Source organism: Chiroxiphia lanceolata, chromosome 6 (genome assembly GCF_009829145.1).
Source record: "Chiroxiphia lanceolata isolate bChiLan1 chromosome 6, bChiLan1.pri, whole genome shotgun sequence".
NCBI classification, from domain to species: Eukaryota; Metazoa; Chordata; class Aves; order Passeriformes; family Pipridae; genus Chiroxiphia; species Chiroxiphia lanceolata.
The window spans coordinates 56,636,936-56,658,193 of NC_045642.1; the positions used below are offsets into that span (position 1 = coordinate 56,636,936).

The 21,258-nt window shown below is 46.1% G+C and overlaps 1 protein-coding gene and 1 long non-coding RNA gene across 5 annotated transcripts; one reads left to right on the plus strand and one right to left on the minus strand.

Annotated features, from left to right (window-relative positions):
- Nucleotides 1-9,412: 9,412 nt before the first annotated feature.
- On the minus strand, nt 9,413-12,386 carry LOC116788366. The gene is made up of 3 exons (XR_004357612.1): nt 12,178-12,386; nt 10,226-11,522; nt 9,413-9,570 (listed from the first exon to the last, which is right to left on the minus strand). It is a non-coding gene; the product is annotated as an uncharacterized LOC116788366 (long non-coding RNA).
- Nucleotides 12,387-12,811: 425 nt separating this feature from the next.
- On the plus strand, nt 12,812-19,007 carry ZBTB42 (zinc finger and BTB domain containing 42). Of its 4 annotated transcripts, none has more exons than XM_032691884.1 (2): nt 12,812-12,854; nt 14,258-19,007. In XM_032691884.1, the coding sequence occupies exon 2, from the start codon at nt 14,272-14,274 to the stop codon at nt 15,697-15,699; it is 1,428 nt and encodes a 475-aa protein (XP_032547775.1). In that variant the 5' UTR covers nt 12,812-12,854; nt 14,258-14,271; the 3' UTR covers nt 15,700-19,007. The 4 variants fall into 4 exon arrangements, with proteins under 4 accessions (XP_032547775.1, XP_032547776.1, XP_032547779.1 ...); XM_032691885.1 differs by lacking the exon at nt 12,812-12,854 and adding an exon at nt 12,873-12,929; XM_032691888.1 differs by lacking the exon at nt 12,812-12,854 and adding an exon at nt 12,993-13,065.
- The last annotated feature ends 2,251 nt before the right edge of the window (nt 19,008-21,258 follow it).

The window sequence follows — 21,258 nt, forward strand, 5'->3', positions numbered from 1 at the left end:
TTCCCAGATTCACATTCTGTATGATATTTGGCACTAGATGTAAGAACAGCACACAAACAAATCATTAATACCCTCATTATAATAATTATTATATATTTAGCACAAAGACCCCAGGCTGGCTCAAACCCTTCATGTTAAATACTGTACAGATGCATGTTCAGGCTGAGGAGTTTATTCAAAGGGCTGCTTGCACCAAAGACTTAGATATGTAAGTAACTTTCCTTGTGCATGTTTACAGGATTAAGCACCACATGTGATTATATTATTGGCAACAATGGGCATTTCTTAGTTTCCATGCTGCAGCCTTTGAATAAATCACACAATAATGAACAATTTGATGTTAAAGGGAAAGAATTTGAGTCTTGCTGTGTCTAAGGCTACTAAGCCTTAGGGCTGCCACAGGGTTAGAGATTTAGTGGTAGAAATTGTATGGACACACTCTTCTTAAACATATATTATACACAAGGCAATGAAACTGATAAATTTATCTTTTTAAATGCTGAAATGTATCATACAGTCTCCTGATGTGAAGGGCAACCAGCTAAGCCCTGAGCCCTGGTAACACTCCTGGGAGAACCTGTAAAAGCAGCTGGGAAGGAGAGCTTGAACCATGGGGTGGGAATGAGGGATGCTGGCAACTTTGGGAAAGGCACAGACAAAGAAATTGCTTTCAGCTTTTACTGATCTTGTAGACAGAATATGGCCTGATGGACAGAATAACATCTAAGTGCAAGTGTAATCTCATGGGCCATGGAGACCCCGTTCTAAATCCTTGTCTCCCATATTCAGTCGGAGCTCCTGGTGGCTGGGACTGCTATGGGTGGCAGTTGCAGTGCCTACAATAACCTGCTTTTCTCCAAAGCTTTTATTTTTAACTTTTCCCACTTTTCATCCTCCCTCACTCATTTTCATCTGAATTTGAAATGAATTTGCTTCGGGCAGCTCTGGTGTCCTTTCAGCTAAATGTGTGCTCCCAAAAAAACACACCCCCCCACTTTGAATAGCCCTGAGAATGTACAGCAACTAAGCCCAATACTTAATGGTAACAAACTAAAAAACATTACTTTATTTGAGCAGTCACAAAGGACACTTGGTAACTTGATAAATAATTCTGTTTCCTATTATTGTTATTGCTGAACAAAATGAAATGAAAGATGTTGGTGTGATGCCAGGGTGAGAAGTAGGAGGGATTCACTTGTCCCCATTTTCCTGACTGCTTTTTCTTTTCAGTCTCTAACTTCTCATCATTTCACCAGCTTCAAAAAAGTCATAGGGAAATGAAAGCACAGAAAACTCTAACTTTTCTACTCTTGTACTTTTTGAAATGAGAGCTCACTTGATGGGTTGCAATGGAAGAGTAATGAAAAAATGCAAATGGGGAAGACAAAGAACTGGGCAAGTTTTTTTCTCTCTAGAGACAAGGTGAAACACTAAACATCAGAACTTTGTCAAATCCAAAGATATCAGTAAATTACCATCTAAGAAACATCCCAAACACAACTGGAAAAACTCCTGCATTTGAAACACTGTGAGAGAGAAACAACCTGCACTTTTCCTTCCAGGAGTGTGACAAGTCTGTTCTTCCCTTTCCGCACTGCTGCCTGTTGCTGCTCGAGCAATTGCAAGAGCAGCACTGCTTGATGCCAGTGCCCTGTGCCAGGGGCAGATGTTCTGGCACTTTCCCAGATGTTCTGGGAAAGCAGAGGTGCTGGCACTGCCCAGGCCAGCCTGCGTCACTGCTTGTACCCTCCCTGATACACACAACCCTCCCAGGTTCCTCATGTACTTGATGCCTCTGCAGAAATGGCTTGTGAACAGCCACACAGAGATGGTTTCAATATACATTCTTGGGCAATTTTAACAAATTTAGCTGCAGAAGAAGGAGCTGAATTGAACATTTAGGCTGACTGCTGCAAACTGCCTGGTTCTGGTTACAAGCTCAAGAAATCGAGTGAAATAACATGCAAAGCCTAGTGTATCCTATCTAAGCCAGAGAGCAAGTCAGGCTTAGTGGGTTATTTCATGATATTTGACTCTCCTTCTATATGAATAACATCTGCAAATATGCCGAGTCTCTTTGGAATTGTTTTTGGTTTAAAAGAATTTGTTATTCGGGGCATTTCAATCAGTCACTCCCCGCCTCGCTGTTTTGGCTGGTCACAGTGTCACGTTTGAGCCTTCCCATCCCCTGCCTCAAGAAACATCATCCTCCTAATAAGCAGGTGTTTGTTATGGAAGCCTCCAAAGACAACGGGAGAGAGCCCTGATGCTATAAGCCTACTGCTGGGGGTTAGAAATGAGGAGGATGCTAAAGCAGGGAAAAAAAAGACAAAATTAAATAAAGAAAAAGATCCAATTTCCGAAACTCCACTGGCTACATTGAGATTTCTCAGCAGCAGCCAGCTCAGTGTCAGGCTAGTTCACACATGCATCCTACCCCATGTTGCTGCATCCACATGGCTGCTGTGGCAAAGCCAGTGACACTGGCAGCTTTAAGCCTTCCAGCTATACCAAAGGCTCTTCCCAAACAGTGATGTCAGGTCATTCTATGAAGAAGCTCAGGCAGAACTGTTTGCCTTTTTCCCACCAGTTAAGCCACAGGATGGAATGAGGAGGACAATGCTAGAAAAATTGGTGGCCACCACACCTGACCTCCATCATCTCCATCACACGTCTAGAGGGCTTCTGCAACTGCCACCCATAGCAGAGCAAAAGCAGAATTTCTCCTCTGTCTTAAGATAATAATATAAAAAGGCCATCCTAGGGCAGACCAGAGGTACACCAAGTCTAGTGTCTTCAACAAAGAACAGCAGTGATGTGGAGGGATGAATGTAGGAATGTGGTAGGGAATCAGTGATGCTTCCCCAGAACATTCTTCATGCTGTCAACGCTGTGACTTTCTAAGCCCAAATCAGTGCATTGCATTTAATGCCTTCTGGTGAATTCACTGACCATGAAATTTTCTCACAGTACTCCAAACTCTTCAGTCTTGGCATCCTGAAGATGCTGTACCAAGGAGATGCACATTTTAACTGCAATCCCATAAAGAATCACCCTCTTTAATTCACCATAAACCTGCAGTCTTTCTGAGTTTATCTGCTGTTCCTGTTTCTTATCCTGGAAGAAAGAGGGGAAGGACAGATCTTCCCATAATTATCTGATTCTACAGGCTCCTGCCACCCCTCCCTGAGTCACCTCTCACTGAGGCTGCAAGAGTTGCCCCTCTGCAACCACCCTGAGGCTACGTGAACATGTCCATTAACCTGGACAGGAAGTCTGGGATCAGGAATGGTCTCCAACACAAGCTCAGTCTCCTGTCTGGTAAGACCTTAAGCCTCATCCAGGCAGTGTGGTTTAATTCATCAGCGCAGGTGTCCAAGGGCCAGGCACCACAGGAGTGCCAGTAGCATGGCAGCAGATGGAGCAGACAGTACCCCGGCCTCTGGATGTGTTTAGACAGTGTTTTGTAATAGTAATTTTTCCACAATTTGCCCAACCTCACCTCCTCTTTCCTTCTAGACTTTCAGGTAAGCAATCTTAAAAGCAGTTCCAGAAGTGGCCAGGGGCTAAAGAAGAAAGTCCCGTAAAGGACATCTGGGCAGGGAGAGGTGGGAGGGAGACACATGCCCATTGCACCGTCACCAGCCTGCCTGAAAAGAGAACTAATATCATTTGTGTGGGATTTTCCTCCCCCTCCCGCAGATCAAAAGGACAGCAGCAATGCAATCTGCTGTTTGTGTAGGAAATGTGTCAGAAGAAGGAAGGAGGGGATACACATGGGAACATCTGCTCTCAGAAGCCACTTGAAAATTAACCATTTAGGTCCTGAACCAGGGAGCACCTGCCTAGAGTTAAGCCCCAATGACACTGGAGCCAGGCTCATTCATGGCATCTTCTGCAAAGTCCTGGAGAAGGATAAGGGTGATGAGGAATTCTTCCTCAGACTGGGCTTATGTAGGCAAAGGGAAGCCCTTCGTGGTGCTGCTGGACAGGTACATGCAAGGGTCACTTTGATGGCTGTGCTGAAGATGTGGGAAGAGTTGTGGCTGGACAGAGTTATGCATCTCCATCCAGGCACACCTGGACAAGCGCAAGGTTTGCAACTTGGCTCCCTGAGTCATTGGTACCAAGAACAGGGCACATTTTATCTCATTTGTATGTCAGGCCTTAAGCATCTAAACCCTCCCTTCTATTGCTCTGCTCATTTTTCTCTCCCTCTTTCTGCATCAACTGGACCTGGCAACCCACAGCTTAAGAACCCACTGTAGAAAGTTAAAGGTGGGAGCAGCACATCCTGGGATTTCTTCTGTCTGTGACTATTACGGGTGCCCTGGTCACTCACAGCCAGCCCTCACGACCTTTGCACAAAAACTTGTCACTAGAATAAAGTATGTGCTGACCTGGCTTTGTAACACCAACACACGTAAAGATAAGTACTGCAGAGAAGCAGAAAAGAAAAAAAAAAAAAGGGAAAGGTTGCATTCTTTCTTCCTCCTGCGTGTAAAATTAAAAATCTCACACCGTCCCAGTGCAGCGGAGTTGAGCACAAAAGGGAAAAAACAGCCCCGTGTTGTTCTAGGCCGGGCGCCAAAACAACTTGTGTGAGTTTGTGCTGGCAGCCGTGTTCTCCGGCGGAGGGTCCGCGCTCGGCCGCCGCGCGGAGCCACAACCACCGACCCTGCCTCCCAGGTCACTGAGTCACCTTCCTGCCAGCCCCCCGCCACCCTGAACCTCCTGTGCACTCAGGCAAAGGTTGCTTTTTTTGTGTGTGTGTTTGTTTATTTATTCGGTGCGTCCCGTAAGACATGTCCCATGATTGTCATTTACTACCCAGGGTGGCATACGAGAGACTGCTGCCTCTGTGAAAAAACATCAACCTTAACCCAGTCTTGGATGCAGTCCAACAAATCCTTTACCCACAGAAATACTTTTACACAAGTATTTAAGTCAACAGGATTCCTTGCATGAGTAAGGGATTGTGGGATTTAGCCTTTACCCATCTTATTTTTTCCAGTAAATAACAGGTACTTTTTTCAGCCTCTCTAGTGAACTTCACCATTTTTATCCTTTTGCTCTTCTTTGGGTTTTGCCTATTCCCCAAGAGTTCCCCGTGACTTCAAATATCATTTACCTTGCAATTCTTTTCTTTCCAATCTCTGCTCTATATAAATTTCTCCACTTTTACCCACCTTATTAGTAGACATGAGTTAAATGGGCAATCTGATCTCCAAGTTAGCAGAGAGAGATTGTTTGGATTTCAGCTTCTTCATCAAAGCCGATCTGCTCAGTATTGATTCCACATCAAATGCAGCGCTGGAAGAGCTAGGAGAAGTCAGCTATAACTCCCAATAACCAAACAAAACCCAATTCCTCTTTTTTACAAATTATTATTATAACCAAATTAAAAGGACACATGCTTTCCTTTTCTTTTCCTGCTTTCTTACAAGTCTGGTCTAAACACATGTAATCACAAATCCTCCCCCATATTCATCCCTAAGATGCAGCAGAGAAGCTGAGAGTATCCCAATTACAAAGGTGTAGTTTGAACATTGCTCTGGACTTGAGCTGGAGGCTATCTCTGCTTTACTTGGCTGAAAATAAATACTTAGCCTTTTGGACTATGGAATCAAAGGCAGGCATGAGCAGCAGCACGTTTCTGTACGCTGAACCTGTACGCTGCTGGCTACAAAAACCTCAGGTCCTACAGTCACCCCAACCCAGTGGTCCATTTAGGCACATCATCAAGTCTGGGTCTTGCAGGTCAGACAAATTAAAGGAAGGTGTAAAAAACACGGGATTTTGGCCAATTGCTACTTTTTCTGCAACTCTCCCAGTCCCTTTAGTTTTAGTTTGGCCCCTTGTTATCTGCAAAGGAATATTTCATCGTCATGCCAGCTTCTGCAAAACCTCTTTGAGTACCAAAGGGAAAACACTTGTCACCAGCACCACAGTGCTCCATTCATCCCATCCTACTTTGACCAGGTGACATCCTACCAGTAACACCTGCAGGTCTCCCCAGCAGGTGATTACCATTCCAGGTTGTTCCTTTCACTTATTAACTCTTATGGGCTGACCTCCAGTTAAGTGTGGTGCTGAGTCTCGTCTGGTGAACCCGGTGGCACTTGATAAATAGCAAAAGACTTTTGCCATCGGGTTCACCAGACAAGACTGACACTTTGTAGAAGCATTGGGAGTACATCTTAATGAGCTGGGTTTTCTTCCCAAGGTTTTGTACGTTTTCTGACACCTCTACCATCCCACTCTGTTTCCGAGAGCAAATTACTGAAAACTTTCTCTGGGTGCTCTGGGTGCAGGTGGAGCTCCGGCTCATCACTGTGTTGCAAGAGGAACTCAGCAACGTGATAACCTGTATCTCAAACTACAGCCTGAACTTCCCGATCCTGTGAAGTCTGCTGCTTTGTTGTGAAGCCGTGATGCAGGAGCAAAGTGTTGAGTACACAAGTACAGGCTCTGAAATAAAAACTCTTCCACAGGCAGGGATCTACCTGTAGGTAAATTCAAACCTACTCAGGTTTCAGGGAGTCTGTTCCCCCTCACTGCACCTTCACCTGGGTACTAAGTGCTTGTCTTCCCAGAGACCCAGTCAAGCGATCAGCTTCAGGTATCCAACTCTGCAGCCATACTGTGAAGCTTAATGTTATTCACATATTTCAGTGATTCATTAAAACAGAACTTACACTGAAAGTCTAATTAAGGCTGAAGTTCCACATTCATTTCCAGAGCAGTAAAAGGCAAGTTATGTAAACTCACAGCAAGTAATTCTTCTTTTACCAGAAGAGCAAGATAAAAGCATAAAACACATCCATAGGCAAAACAGTAAAAGAGGGGAGCAAAGGTTTTGGCAGACAGTACGTAAGAGAAGGAAGTCTAGAAAGACATTTTTATTTGCATTTCTTACATGACATTCTCTGGACTTCCCCTCCACCTGGAATACATCAGAGGGAAGTGGAGCGACCAGTGAGATGGCTACTGTATAGCCCTGAGACAACAGCAGCTCTTTTTGACCAGAAAAATTGTCTGTCTCATTCTCCTCCTCCCCAGCCTCCCTCTCTCCATATCTGGGGCTGGAATGCTCTAACTGGCACAGGTTCAGAATTCAGGCTCCCAAAGGAATCAAGCAGAGGGAGCCCAGTGAGCCCAACTTCTCTCTGCACACAGCTCCCTGACGCACCCCAAAATCCCTCCTATCCAATGCCACCAAAATCTTCATCCCAACTCCTCTGACTAGATTGTGAACAACATCAAGGCAATGTTGAGGCATAGCAAAGAGCAAGACAGATGCCCATGCTGAAGGGGCCAATACAACAGCACAAAAAGGATACCAGGGTGAGGGAAGAAGAAAACATTCAGGGAGGGTAGGCAACAGGGTTAGAAGATGATGCCAGTGTGAGCACTCCAAATTACAGAGGTTCTTGAAGGTGGGAGCAAGAAGCTTGGTTTTGATTCAGTACCTGATAAAAAAGGAATAGTAGAGGTGATTGCTGCAACTATCAGAATGGGTTTGAGACAGCAGAAGTGGGTATCACCCAGGCCACCAAATGAGATTGTAGCAATGACAATGTGAAATGTGTAACACATGAAGGTTTTAGTATGGGCAATGGAGAAAAGTGAGATGTTTGGGATATTCTTATTTTAACTGGCATCTGGGATACTTGTGCGTATACGTGCTTAGGCTGGGTTGATTTGGAAACCCCGTGGAAAAGCAAAAGTCAAGAGAAGACCGAGATTATATGCCACAGATGTGGGAAAAGACAGAATCCTTTATGCTCTGAGATTGCTGATTTATCTAGTGAAGAACACAACACTTGTCACAAAAATAATTTGGGCCAACCCCATGAGTACCAAGAGAGGAATGGATCCTGCTTAAGAGACCTTTTGCAGACAGTGGGGTAAGTATGGCAGATCACTGCCTTACAAATCTCAGGGCAATAATTGGAGGTAAAATGGATTTATCCTGGGACAAAACATATTCTGAGGAACAGCTGCTAAAATTGTATCAGAACATCTCCAGTATGAAACCCTTTATTTTAGGTTATGTTTTTGCTTAGTAAGTATCTTCATCCTGAGATTTCCCCATCCTAATCTAGCAAAACAGTTTTGCAGTATTTAGCTCTCTTCTGGGAGTTACCAAAATAAAGTGCATTGTTAACACAGTGTATTATTTGCTTACAAATAGAGCAACGCCAATTAAATCCTCTCCTTTAATAAGAAATTAGTAACTCTACGCTGGACCCTACCAGTGCTGCTCAGCTTATCTGAGCATCAGCTTCTGATTTAAAGACTTTTGTCTGGGTCTGATAAATCTTATGTCTGGTCCCAAAGCAGACACCAGTTTTGTCTCTTACTGTCCACTGGTATTTATGGCCTTTCACTGTCATTCTCTATACACCCTGCTACAAACTTCTATACACCTGGTAATTTATAATGTGGGCTCTCAGATTTCCTTCCTGGGCATTGATAAATAAATAAAACAAATATTAAAAAGGAGATACCACGATTGATTGTATTATATTTTTTTAATTAGTTTGGCCAAGAAAACCCATGCAATGTTAAAATACAGGTGATGAGTAAGGGTGAAAGAGAAAAAAAAACAAAACAACCCTGCAAGAAGAGAGTGTGCCTTCATCAATGCCACATCAATTTCCTTCACCACTGCAAAGCAAGAAGCATGCTCCCCTTATGGAAAAAAACCCAATGGATTTATAAAGGCTGAAAAAGTACCTTCATTTACCATTTCTAGAAAACCAGAACACGGCAGATTGTCACAAAAACCACCAGAAGCTGAGGGTTAGGCAAGCTGAGTGAAACTATGGAAGACAAATAACTGAGTGGGAGCTGCTGCCCAGACGCTGACAAGGGAGCTGAGGTACAGGTGTGATATTAAATGCCTGGCTGGCTCGGACAGGGATGTTGCAAGATCTCACTGCAGAGCCAAATGTGACCTGTGCCAGTGGCACCTCTGCAGAGTCCTTTTTGATTTTAATGCCCGTTGCTGGATTGGTGTAGCCTTATTGATAACAACATTACAGCAAGTGGAACAATATGTAATTTACAAATGCAGCTTAGTGCCATGAGCCTCTCCACGTGTTAGGATGATTTGACAACTGCCCTGGCTGCTACAATATATACTCACAAATACTGCAGTGCACACAGGGTCTCATTATCAGGGAGAAATCAGCAGGACAGCCATAAAACAAATACGACTCACATAAGCACACTGCTGAGGAGACTGTCTGCAATATATGCTCTGATTAATGTCTGGCATGGCAGCAGTGCAAGTTAATGCTTTCTTGAGTCTTGGATGACGTGCTTGAAAAGATCTTTGGGAAGGTCGTGCCCACTTTTATGACTTGACTGCAAACTGAGCAACCCCCCAAATGCTGACCTTGGATTTGACTGCAGGGTAAGTGCTGGAGGAGATTGCTAATTGGGGAAGCTCCATGGATGCCTATGGCAGCTCCTTGTCTTACCACCATCTTTTGGGGTTAAATTCCTCACAGTTTCACAGAAGGGAATGAAGCATTCAGTCTTTCTAATGCCCGCTGCTGTCTGCAAGGGATAAAACAGCCTTTGAAAAAGTTTGGAAGAACTTCTGCAAATAAACCTCTCTATGACCAATGCACTTAAAATAGCTTCAATCCTGCAAGTATCAAACAGTCTCAGGCCCTGACTCTCCCTCTGAAATGCAACCGGACTATCACAAAGAAGATGCCCTATAAAAAAAAAAAAAAGAAAAGAACATAAAAGCACTGAAATTATGTAGAAACAAACACAAAGAGGCTTCTGCCCAATGCGGTGAGAGAGAAAATGATTAAATCGCATGAAAAACCTGTTGCTACCGCTTCTGCATTTGGCCAACAAAGAGGGCTGGAGAGGCCCCGCTCGGTAAATACCTACTCTTGTTGGATCAAAGGGGTAAGAATGGAAGCGAGTCCTCAGGCTTTATGGAATTGATCCAGTTGGTTTTTCTACTAATTTCTGTGGGCTTTGGCTGGTGTCCAGGCAGCAGAAACAACCAGGAGCAGGGCTAGCCTTGCCTGGCAAGTAGAGGTCCTGCCAGCACCACTGATTTTTACTGTCTCTGTCCTAAACACGGGCTTTCTGCTCAACTCTAGAAGGCTCCATAAGCTGCAAAAGGCTTATTGGAGGCCAGAAGGGTTTTAGCCAGACCCAGGAATGCACACAGCTGCACAAGGATACCCACCCTGGTTGCTCCCAACACCTTCCATCAGTCCCTGTTCACGTTCAGCCATCCCCACGTTTGGCAGCACAGTGGTTGTGATCTCTTCTGAGCACGGACACCAGCCAGAAAGTTCTATTTTGGCCAAGCAGCTCTGCCTGGCTCTGCTCCCTCGAGGAAGGACTGAAAAAGGAGCCTCCTCTGGGCTTCCTAGTAGGGGAGCCTTCAGCCTGAGAAGGGCTCAGGGGCCAGGGAGATGAAAGCAGATGGTTTGCTTACCCCACCGTGCTGTCACAAGGGCTGTCAGAAACGCAGGAGCTCTTGGAATAAAGTTTCTGGGGCAGTTCTTCCTGTTGCCTTGCTTCCAGTAATGACTTTGTGCTTGTTTACATTACAGAGTTGTACTACCAGTATTTTATACAACCGTAGGTAAATCAGTACAACACCTGTATTGTATCCAACGTTGCCTTGGTGTGAAGCTGAGTGTAGTATTTCTGAGTCCTGAAAAAGCAAGCCAGCAATGTGCCAAATGGATACTTAGAGAAATGGGAATGCTCTTGTATTGTCTGACATTTTGAACTCACTAATGACCACGGACTTACTGTGAAATTGTAATTGGTTTACTAAAAATAAGACGCTGTTAGATTGCAGTATACCTAGCTCACAGAAACCAAACAGGAATTAAAACCTTGTTTCTTTTTGTAATCTTATTTTTTCCTCAACTTATTTATTAAAGAGGAGAGGGCAAAATGAACACTGAATTATACAAAATAAGAGATTTCTGCCAAGTAGCATAATTCATATGAATACAAGATTCTGCCTAACATTTTCAGTGTACAAAGACAACAAAACTCCACAAATTAACAAATCCACCAAGCAACTTCATGGAAACTGCACTTGCACTTTGGGGCAGAAATTGCTCCACTTTTGGTAGAGCCTGTAACTATCAGGCTGCGACTGTGGGATGATACAGCCTTTAAAGGGACGCAGCTCCTGCTCCCTGAGCATGTCTGCCATGGTGGACAAATAGATAAAGCTCCTGGCTTTACTGAACGGTGATAGATTTAACCCCAAGACCTTTAACTCTTTTGCTGGAGCAGGGCACCTCCACATTCTGGGCTGGAGTTTTCCAATTCGAACTGTAGAAATGACAGTATTACCAAATATTATTACTCTGAGAAGAGCTTTGTGACGATGCAATCGTTAACGCTCAAAAACACCCAAATATCCTGGCATTTGCTGCTAATGGAGATAAATATTTGAGGTTCGTGAGAGAAAAGTGGCGTCGGCGATGCAGACCCTGACTCCTGTGACAAAGAGCCTAAAGATAACACATCAAAGAAACGGATTAAATTAGTAACAAACATACCAATCAACAAACCTGACGTTTTAAGGTGCTAACTGTGGAAAATTACGGAAAATTGTGGAAAAAATGTCTATATATACATAAAAAGTTGCTACCTTGCGGATATTACAATCCAGGCAAGGCAGCCCAGAGGAAAGAAGAGAAAGGAGTTTCCCTGCTGTACTTGTTGGAAGCTAAAGCACGGGCTGGAGACTCCGGCTGACACCACACAGGGTGTGCGCAGGAGAGCTTTGAAGCGAACCCAGTGCTCCGCTCCGCTCCCTCTCCACTCCCCCGCAGCCACCAGCACTCTCGCACTCATCCCTTTTTCTTTTCGAGGGCAACAAAAACCTCAGCATCGATCCGGAGCCTCCATCCCTCGCTCCCTGCCTCTGCCTCCCCTCCCGGCGCTGCTGCAGCCCCGGGGGTTCCGGGACAACCCACAGCGGTGACACCCCCGCCGCTTCCAAGCGGGGCCGGAGCGGCTCCGGCAGCCGCAGCTTCCCAGCGGGTTTCGGCGGCGTTTGCCGGGTCCGATCCCGGGCTGCGCTGGGAACCGCGGTGGGAACCGCGGCGGGGAACCCCGCCCGCGGACCCCGCACCCTCCTCCTCACTCACTCGCGGCGCTGACTTTTGATGCGATCACGGCTAATTAAAATTTAAAATTCAAATCGGCTATCGAAAAGGTCATCTTGGAGAAAAAAAAAATAAAAAATCCGCCAGCATCTGGGATTTTTCAGCTGGCGCGCAACTAAAGATAAACCCCTCGGGGCGGGGGACAAGGGGAGGGGGTCGGGAGAAGGAAGCCCCGCGCCCCTCGCCCCGTCCCCGCGGCGGGGCAGCCCCCGCGGCACGTCGGGCTGCAGCGGGGCGGGCGGGCGGGGAGTTGGGAGCAGGACGGCGGCGCTGCCAGTGCAGCGGCCGGGAGGGAAGGGAGGGAGGGCGGGAGGGAGAGAGGGCGGCAGCGGCGGCGGCAGCAGCAGGAGGAGAGGGAGGAGGAGGAGGAGGAGGAGGAGGAGGCGAGGGGGAGGGCGCAGGCGGCAGCGCGCACCGGCCGGCGGCGGCGGGGCTGGCCGGGGCGGCGGGGCCATTGTGTGGCACCAGACGGGGACACGGCGCTCCCTCGCGCGCCCTCAGCGCTCCCCCGCACCCGCCGCTCGCAGCAGCAGCGGCGGCGGCCGCGGCGGCGGCGGCGAAAGTATCGCGAGACCGGCCGGCGAACAACCTGCTCCCCAGCCCCGCGCCGCGCCCGCGGAGCGCCCGCGCCGCCGCGCACATGCGGAGCCCGAGCGCCGCCGCCGCCCGCCGGTGAGTAACGCGGGCAGGGGGACACCCGCCGCCCCGCCAGGGGAAAGTCCTCCCCGCAAAGTTGGGTGTAAAAAGGTGGTGGGGAGATGTGCGGGGGGGAGAGGGAGGGAATCCCAAAAGCGCCTCCGCGGTGCTCCCCCCCCCACACCCGTTTCGCACCGGCGAAGGTCACCGCGGCGGGGTGCGGGGAGCAGTAACTTTGCGGCGGGAGGTGGGATCCGGTTTGCGGAGTAGGGGGGTGCTGGGGGTGGTGGTTGTGGTGGTGAGAGTGTCCGTGGGGGGAGGCGGGCTCGGGGCAAGTTTGTGGGATTTAATCGCGGGCTATAAATGGGGCTGCTGGAACTTTAAAAGGCAGCAAGCTGTGGTTGGCTGGTAGCGAGATTTGGAGTAACATATGGCATTAAAAGGCGCACAGCTGGAGGTAGCATTTCCATCGCAGTGAAGTCAGAGCAGCTGACTCTCCAGCTTGCGGTGTAATTAGCAAACCGAGCACTCCTCCTTCCCCTCCCTCCCTCCTCCTCCTCCCTCCCGCCTGCCTCTCTCTCTCTCTCTCTCTCTCGCTCGCTCGCTCGCTCGCTCCCTGCTCTCCCCCCTCCCTCCCTCCCGCCGCGCCTCGCTCGCACTCGCACCGCGCTCCCTCCTGCCCGCCCGGCTCCGCGCCCCGCGCAAGGTAAGCGCCCGACCGCGGCACGCAGCCGGCTGCAGCCCCAGCCCTGCCCTCCCGCCGGCCTGCCGACGCTTATTTTCCTCCTTAGCTTTTAATAACTTCAAGGGAAACTTTTTCCTCTTCCCCCTCTTTTATTCCCCCACCCCAGCCCCCCTCCCGCCCCTTTCCGCATGCGGGGGCAGCGGCCGCTCCCGCCCCGCGCCCCCCTCCCGCGGATCCGCCGCTCCAGCCGCCGCTGTTTTGTTGTGATTCGGTGCATAACGACTGAGGATAAAGTTTAAATGTGCGTGCGTGCGTGTGTGTGTGTGTGTGTGTGCGTGACGCGGAGAATATGCTTTATTAAAAGATGCCCCAAGTTAGCGTTGCTGGGAAGACAGCCTGGGAGTTTATGCTTTTTTTCTTTTCGGGGTGTGTGTATGTGTGCTTTCCTCCGCTTAATTTTATTAAAGTGCTTATTGGGAGAAACAAAGGTTGGAGGGGCTGCTGCTTTACTAGCTTTTGTTTACTTACAATCAAGTTTTTCCTGTTCGGAGCAGGTGCGAAAGGATGAGAAGCATGTTGTGTTGGTTTTTTTTTTTCCCTCCCCCCTTAATAAAACTATTACAGACAATTAACAGTAAACGTTATCTCCAAGGCTGTTTCTTTGGCTTGGGTTACCAAAAAGCCGATCTGTTTGTTACAGCTGCTAGGAGGCTTTAGTTTACAGTAGCATTCAAGTTTTTCCTGTTTTGAACAGGTTATGAAGGAAGAATGGAGTTTCCAGACCATAGCCGCCAGTTGCTGCAGTGTCTGAGTCAGCAGCGTCACCAGGGCTTCCTGTGTGACTGTACTGTTTTAGTTGGAGAAGCTCAATTCAGAGCTCACAGAGCCGTTCTTGCCTCTTGCAGTATGTACTTCCATCTTTTCTACAGGGACCAGTTAGACAAAAGGGATATTGTGCATCTGAACAGTGACATTGTCACAGCCCCTGCCTTCAGCCTGCTGCTCGAATTCATGTACGAGGGAAAGCTGGAATTCAACAGTCTCCCGGTGGAAGATGTGCTGGCTGCGGCGAGCTACCTTCACATGTATGACATTGTGAAAGTCTGCAAGGGCAAGTTGAAAGATAAAGAATTATGTCCGGAAGAGAAGATTAATGATGAGGCGGCTAGTTTGGAGAAAGCGGAGCATTTTCTAGACGCTGGAGTGCCCCTGGTCCACGAGTTTGACCCAGGAAACAAACAAAAATTCAGCGTTGCAGAATACGAGAGAGCAGCAGGCAAAGAAAAGGTCAGCAGTCACCCCGCCTGGTCCTCTGATCATATAAGTGTCAGCTCTGTGCCGACAGAGGCAGAACCGTGCGCCGCAGCAGCTGGAAAAACAAAGGCTAATGTCAATAGTTCCACAGGACCTTTGTCCCAAAGGTCTGTTAACCATCCCCTGGCTTCGAGTGATGTGGACTGTGCGCTGGATTTGTCTTTCAAGCCCGTGCCGGGGAGAGATTCCTTACACCCCTCCTATGTCTTTGGACAGCTGGCTTCCGACAGCCAGCAGCAGGGTACCGAGCCACTTGTTAAAGATGAACAAGACTTGCTGTCAGATCAGGAGGACAGTGAAGCCAGGAGTCCAGAGAGTCAGCATTTTGGGAATTCAGCCAAAAGCCTAGTGACAGGGTTAGGACACATGTTTGCGGGGAATGGCAGCTCTCATGCCCGAGAGGAGGATATAGATCAAGAGCGAGACGAGAGCGAGGACGACATGGATTCGTCGGACATCTCCTCGGGTGTCCTCGTGCCTCCTGGGCATATCTGCATTTGTCCCCTCTGTAGTAAGGTGTTCCCGAGCCCACACATCCTTCAGCTGCACCTGAGCTCTCACTTCCGTGACAAGGACGGCTCCCGGACCCGCCTGTCCCCCGACGGGTCTGTCCCCACTTGCACCCTCTGCGGAAAGACTTTTTCTTGCATGTACACGTTAAAGAGGCACGAGAGGACTCACTCGGGGGAGAAGCCCTACACCTGCGGCCAGTGCGGAAAGAGCTTCCAGTATTCCCACAACCTCAGCCGCCACGCGGTCGTGCACACCAGGGAGAAGCCCCACGGGTGCAAGTGGTGCGAGAGACGCTTCACGCAGTCTGGGGATTTGTACAGACATATCCGCAAATTTCATTGTGGCCTTGTAAAGTCCTTGGTTGTTTGAGATGTGTGATTTTTTTTTTTTTTCTTAAATATCCCCCCAGCCCTTTTACAACAAAACAGGAAAAAAAGGCAGCATCTGAATTTTAATTCCCCCCCCCCCCTTTATTTTGGTGATATTCACTTCAGGTATATGATCTTTAAAAGATGCAGAGGTATACACTCCAGAGGCCTTTCAATGCAATCCTTCCACCTCTCGAACTACCACCTTCCCCTGCCACCCTCCCTACCCAGCACTGTCCTTTAGGTCTTCTCTTGCGCACCCGTGTTACATTATTAATGTGAAATGATCTTAAGTAATTCTGCAATGATTTAGCATCTGTTTTCACACTGGAAGTACTTTCTTCGTGGTTTGGTTTTTCTTTTTTTTTTTTTTTTTTTTTTTAGCTTGAAGAAAGATTATCAGCAAATTGCAGAGAAAAATTTGGATTCCCTTAAGCTCCCCTAATGCTCTCTGTGTGTTGCAGAGAATCATCTGAAGAGATGAACTATGATTTAAATACATTTTGGTGTAGAGAAACTTGTCCGCACGTCTCAGAGTGAGCAGATGTACTTTTATTTTCTATGGCTAGATGAGACATTAAATTGGCCCAAATTTTAAAGGGGTTGAGGATTCCTGGCTGCGTCTTTAGTATTGTTCATTTTTTATTCTCTTTATTCCATTAGTGTAGTTCCGCAGTTGGTCCTCAAATCTAAATGAGAAGTTTTTGCCTCGGGACTTGACTTAAATTTTCCCCTCCCACCCATTCTCCTCACTGGGCTTGACCTACTGAAAAGCTACTTCTGAGCATAGAATGTGGATGGAAAAAGTCTTTCTGTCCACAGCTTATTCACTCCCAAAACGTTAAGGATGCACACTAGGAGATACAGAAAAATCATACGATACGTGAATATTTTCATTGCCATATCGAAACCCAGAGGCTGATCCTGTCCCCCTTGGAGGGGACAGCAGCCCTAAAGTGGCCAAATACCCCTCCCAATATCAGGCTCCTGGGGTTTCTTAGTTCAAGCTGACTCATACCGTGTGTATTAGGAGATGCCCTGCTGTCTTGTCCAAAAAGTTTGCTGCCGTGCTAAAATAGCAGCATGAAATTACATTTTATTTTATTTTTTGTGAAGTTGGCGAATCCCTCTGAGCCAGATCGTGTGCAATCGCCGGTGTTCCGAAGGGGCAGTGTGAAGATGAACCGCTGGAGGGAAAGCATGGCCTAACTTTCTCCCCCACGTCCCACCTTTTCAGGGGAAGTTTTTGGGGGTATTTTTAGGTGGAGTATTTTGTTTTAGTTTTTTTTTCTCTTAGTTTGTTTGTAAACTGAGGTTGCCTGTAACTATAGCCAGTTTTACTCCAGATAACTCAGTTTCTTGCCTAATAGAGCATCCTTTGGTCTGTGCATGTCGGCGGATATCAGATTATTCCCTTCCAGTCAAATTACCCATTCAAGGTACATGTACATGGGACTGAACTATAATAATAATAATAATATCTGGGGGTTTTGAATGTCGTTCTGCTGCATTAGCGTTGTTTCACCAGCTTTCCTGACACTCCTGGAGTTGTTTTGTGAAACTTAAGCGTTTATTTTAAAATGAATTTGAAGCACTGAGTTAGATTATTTTAAAAAGTTGTGCTTAAAATACTGTATTATATCTTATGAAGAAAAAAACTTCCCAATGCCTTTCCCCCTCTGGTCCAAAAACTGAGCACTACCTACATAAATAATATGGGATTGACTTTTTTTTTTTTTTTTAAGTACTTCCTCTTTTAAAGAAAATCAGGATATACTTGTTACAGCCTCTTCTTATTATTCATCTCTTAAACTATGAATGTACATGTAATGTGAAATTTTGCTTTTATTTATAGTTTTGGGTTTTGTTTTCAGTCTGATTTCTCAACTGTAAAATATTTTTGCTGAACTTGTTACATATGAAAGTTGTGGGAGAGTACTGTATCTTGAACATAAGTGGCTTTGGTACTGTGGTCTTATTCTACTTAATCAGTTTTTTCTTTTTTTCTTTTTTATTTTTGCTGTGATTGGAAATAGCACTGAACAAAATCTACTAAAATTAAGTTATTTTTCTTTCTACTAAAATTAAGTTATTTTTTTCTCCTGAAGATACTTGATATAGTATTTATTAGATTTTTGTTTTTGTTTTTGAAGTGGAATTATTACTGTTAATCTATTTCAAAACTAGTTAATTTACACTTCACTTTAAATTTTATAACAATGGGTTTTGCATGTTGAGCAACATGTAAAGAGTTTAATGTAGAGTCAGCATTACTGAAGCTGGTAATCTTAATTTTGCATTCTTGTGACACTTTTGTTTGCATTTCAGTCTTCAATTACTGTGTGTTTTTATTTTTTTAGAAGATCATAAAATAGGATGTGCCATAAGAACATCATTAGCGTATGGAGCAGGGAAAAGTTGAAACAAGTTTGTGTCTGATCTTAGTATAGAAATAATTCATTAAACTGATGCTATGAGCATGCTCTGTACTGCAGTGAATATGGGGCAAAAGTTGTTTTTGTTTTGGTTTTTTTTTCTTAAATAAGGAAAAAAAAAAGACTTTCTCATTCTTGACTACATCATGAACACGCTGTTCTCATAGTCTGGTATTTGTGTTCCCACTCCTCATAGCTTGAATTTCTAAAGTAAAGAAATGTTTGCACTTATTTTTGTTCTTAAGGTGACTTTTTTTGGCTATCTCTCTGTGTGTCTCTTATTTTTAAGTTGCAATAGCTTGGAGCATGTTTTCAAAATGGTTCATGGCTCTACGGAGAAGTACTAAAACATGGCACACTTAACACTTGTCTCTTCATAAACTATTTCTCTGTGGGGTGGTTACTGTCTCCGTAGGGAACAGTCCTGCTCTGCATTTTAAACACTGGATTTGTCTTCTACTACAAACAAATACTGTGAAGTTAATGTAAAAAAAAAAAAAATCATTGATATTTTTAATTGTTTTTAATCTTGGTGCAGTTCAGATTAAATATGTATATTTAAAGACACTAATTTTTGTGGGAGAGTTTTATAGTATACAGTATGTAGAGAAGCTATTGGAATGGAATATATTTTATAAAAATGTTCTATCACTGTTTTATAGTGAACTATTTTTCCTTCAGTGTTAGCGTAATACTGTTAGTCTAGATATGACAATCGCAGGAAGAGTGATTCAAGCTACTGTTAGCGCTTAGTTTTGCGTGGAGTTCTGTTTGCAACTGTATTGGTATGTGCTGTACAATGTGACAATCGTGACTAGGATTGTTGTCTTTATAAATTTACACAAAATAAAACGTGCTAGAATTGTAAGCTTGAGCCTCCTCCCCCCTTTAGCGGAAGGGGTGTGGTGTTTGGGGTTTTTTTATTCCACATTAATATTCGTTATTATTTATAAATATTTTATAATTTGCTGCTTTTCTTATAATTATTATTATATACTCTAATAATTCCTTTCTTTTTCAGGGCCATGTGGAATTTTAGGCCTGTGAGGAGCTGCTGTGTCTCAGTCAGAGCCTGACTGAGCATTTCCGTAGTCACTGGGCTGGACCTAAACCAGCACCACTTCTGCATTTTAACCAGAGTTACCGGGGATGTTTGAAGGGCCTCAGCTGTCCCTTGAGTGAGCTGTGTATCAGCCCTGCCCTGAGTGGTGCTGTGACAGCCACGGGTGGGTGCTGGTGGCCAGGTGACAAACCTGTGAATGCAGAGGTGATGTGGTGGCCAAGGACAGCCCAACAAAGGCACCAGTGCCACCAGCATCCCACACCTTTGGGCTGATCCCAACACCACATGGGCTAACTGGCTTCTCTTAAGTGCTGAATCTCTCCTAGCCTTGGCAGAGCTGAGGTCTGATCCGCTCCTGCTAATGTCCCCCTTAAAACTTGGGCTGAGTTCAGCAGGAGCTGGGCTTGGGAGGAGGAAGGAACAAGCTGTCCGTGCCAGCTGCTGCTCAGGGGAGGACAATAAGCTGGTGTGCAGGTTTGTACCTGTACTGTGTGCACTGTGTCTTGTGTTTCTTATTTATTTCGAAGTGAAGTATCCCAGAAGAATCAAACTGCCTCAAAATGTTGCTGGTGGAAGGGTGGGCAGGTTATAGTTAATGCTGGTGGGGAGGCACAGTAATCTCTCCCCTCCTGCTATCATGTAGCTGCTGCTTTGCAGTCATCTCAAAATAGGTGGTTATTTCTTTCCTTCAAGCATGTGTCCTTCCTTATAGATCCTGTGCCTCCATCCCCATCTGCAAGGAGGGCAGAAAGCTGCTGAAGATGCGTGGTGATCCTGCTGCAATGTGGTGAAGTGTTAGAAACTATAAATATTTATATTTTTTTAGGTTTTTTTTTAATTTCTACCCCTGAGAGATGGGTGTCCCTGCTAATTTGCAGCGATCTGTTTCCACTCTTTTCTGCTGTTTTGGATGTATGGAAGAACATTCGAAGGTGTTCTATCTCCTCCCTGCCCCAAAAACGAATTACATAAATTTTACCCAAATCTGAATGCTGTGCAGGGGAAGGAGGAGGCAAAAGGCTTTTCTTTGAGGGAGAGGGTGCTCAGAAGGAAGCAAGCTTGAAGCTAAACCTGGGAGGTGGATGGCTTGCAAACAGGCTATAAATAACCATGAGTAGATTGAGGAGAGCAGCCCACATCTCCTCTGGCATGGGCATGCTGTGCCCATTTTCTTTGTTGATAGCAATTGCTAATGTGAATTCTGGCACTCCAAATCCTGATGCCTGTTGTTCTGATAACATAATTAAATCTTAGGAATGTGAAATATAAAAAGCTTTGAGAAGAAACCAGGCCACTAAGCGGATACTGGGAAGGGGGGGGATGCAGGCTGTGTATGTACCAAATAAGCAATAGGATTGCTCTAGGCAGGATTCCCTGCCTTGCCAGCTCATGGCTATGTTGGGAGTGTTCCTGCCCTTCCTTGTGGGAAAGGGGGTGACCCCTGGGAGCATCTGCTGTCCTAATCCCATGCTGCAAGGGCTGTCATCTTCCAGGATTACAGCATGTCACAGGCTCCTTAGGTTGGCAAGGGTCAGACCTGCCAATGCCAGCAGTTTGGGTTCCTGCTGCCCTTGCAAAGCCTTGGGATGAATGTTGGGAAACGTTTTTGTTTATTTTTAGCTTTTGTTTTGAAGTGCTAAGTGCCTTCTGGAGGTGGTCTGGCCTCAGTATGCACAGGGGTGACTGTGGATTTCCAGGTGCATCTGACCGTGTGTCATCAAATGCTGCTGTGCAGCTGAAGACCATGGAGAAATGGCTTTTTCCTAGCTTAGGTGATGGGGTCTGGGTTTGGACCAAGTGCCTCCCAAGCACTGAGGGAGGGTTCATGCTGATCCATGGGAGTGTCACCAGGTGAGGTCCCTGGTGCTGTTGGATCCTACGTTGTGGGAAGCACTGTGTGAGCAGATCTTATTTATTGCTCAAATTAGATTCTTGCAAGTGAAATAGGCCTCCAGGCACATTAATGAGGGAGGTCCCACATGAGAAGGTGGAGGGGTAGAGGGGTCATTATATTGCTTAGCTGGTTGGTAGTACTGTCACCTTCCAGTGCTTCCCTGGTTCT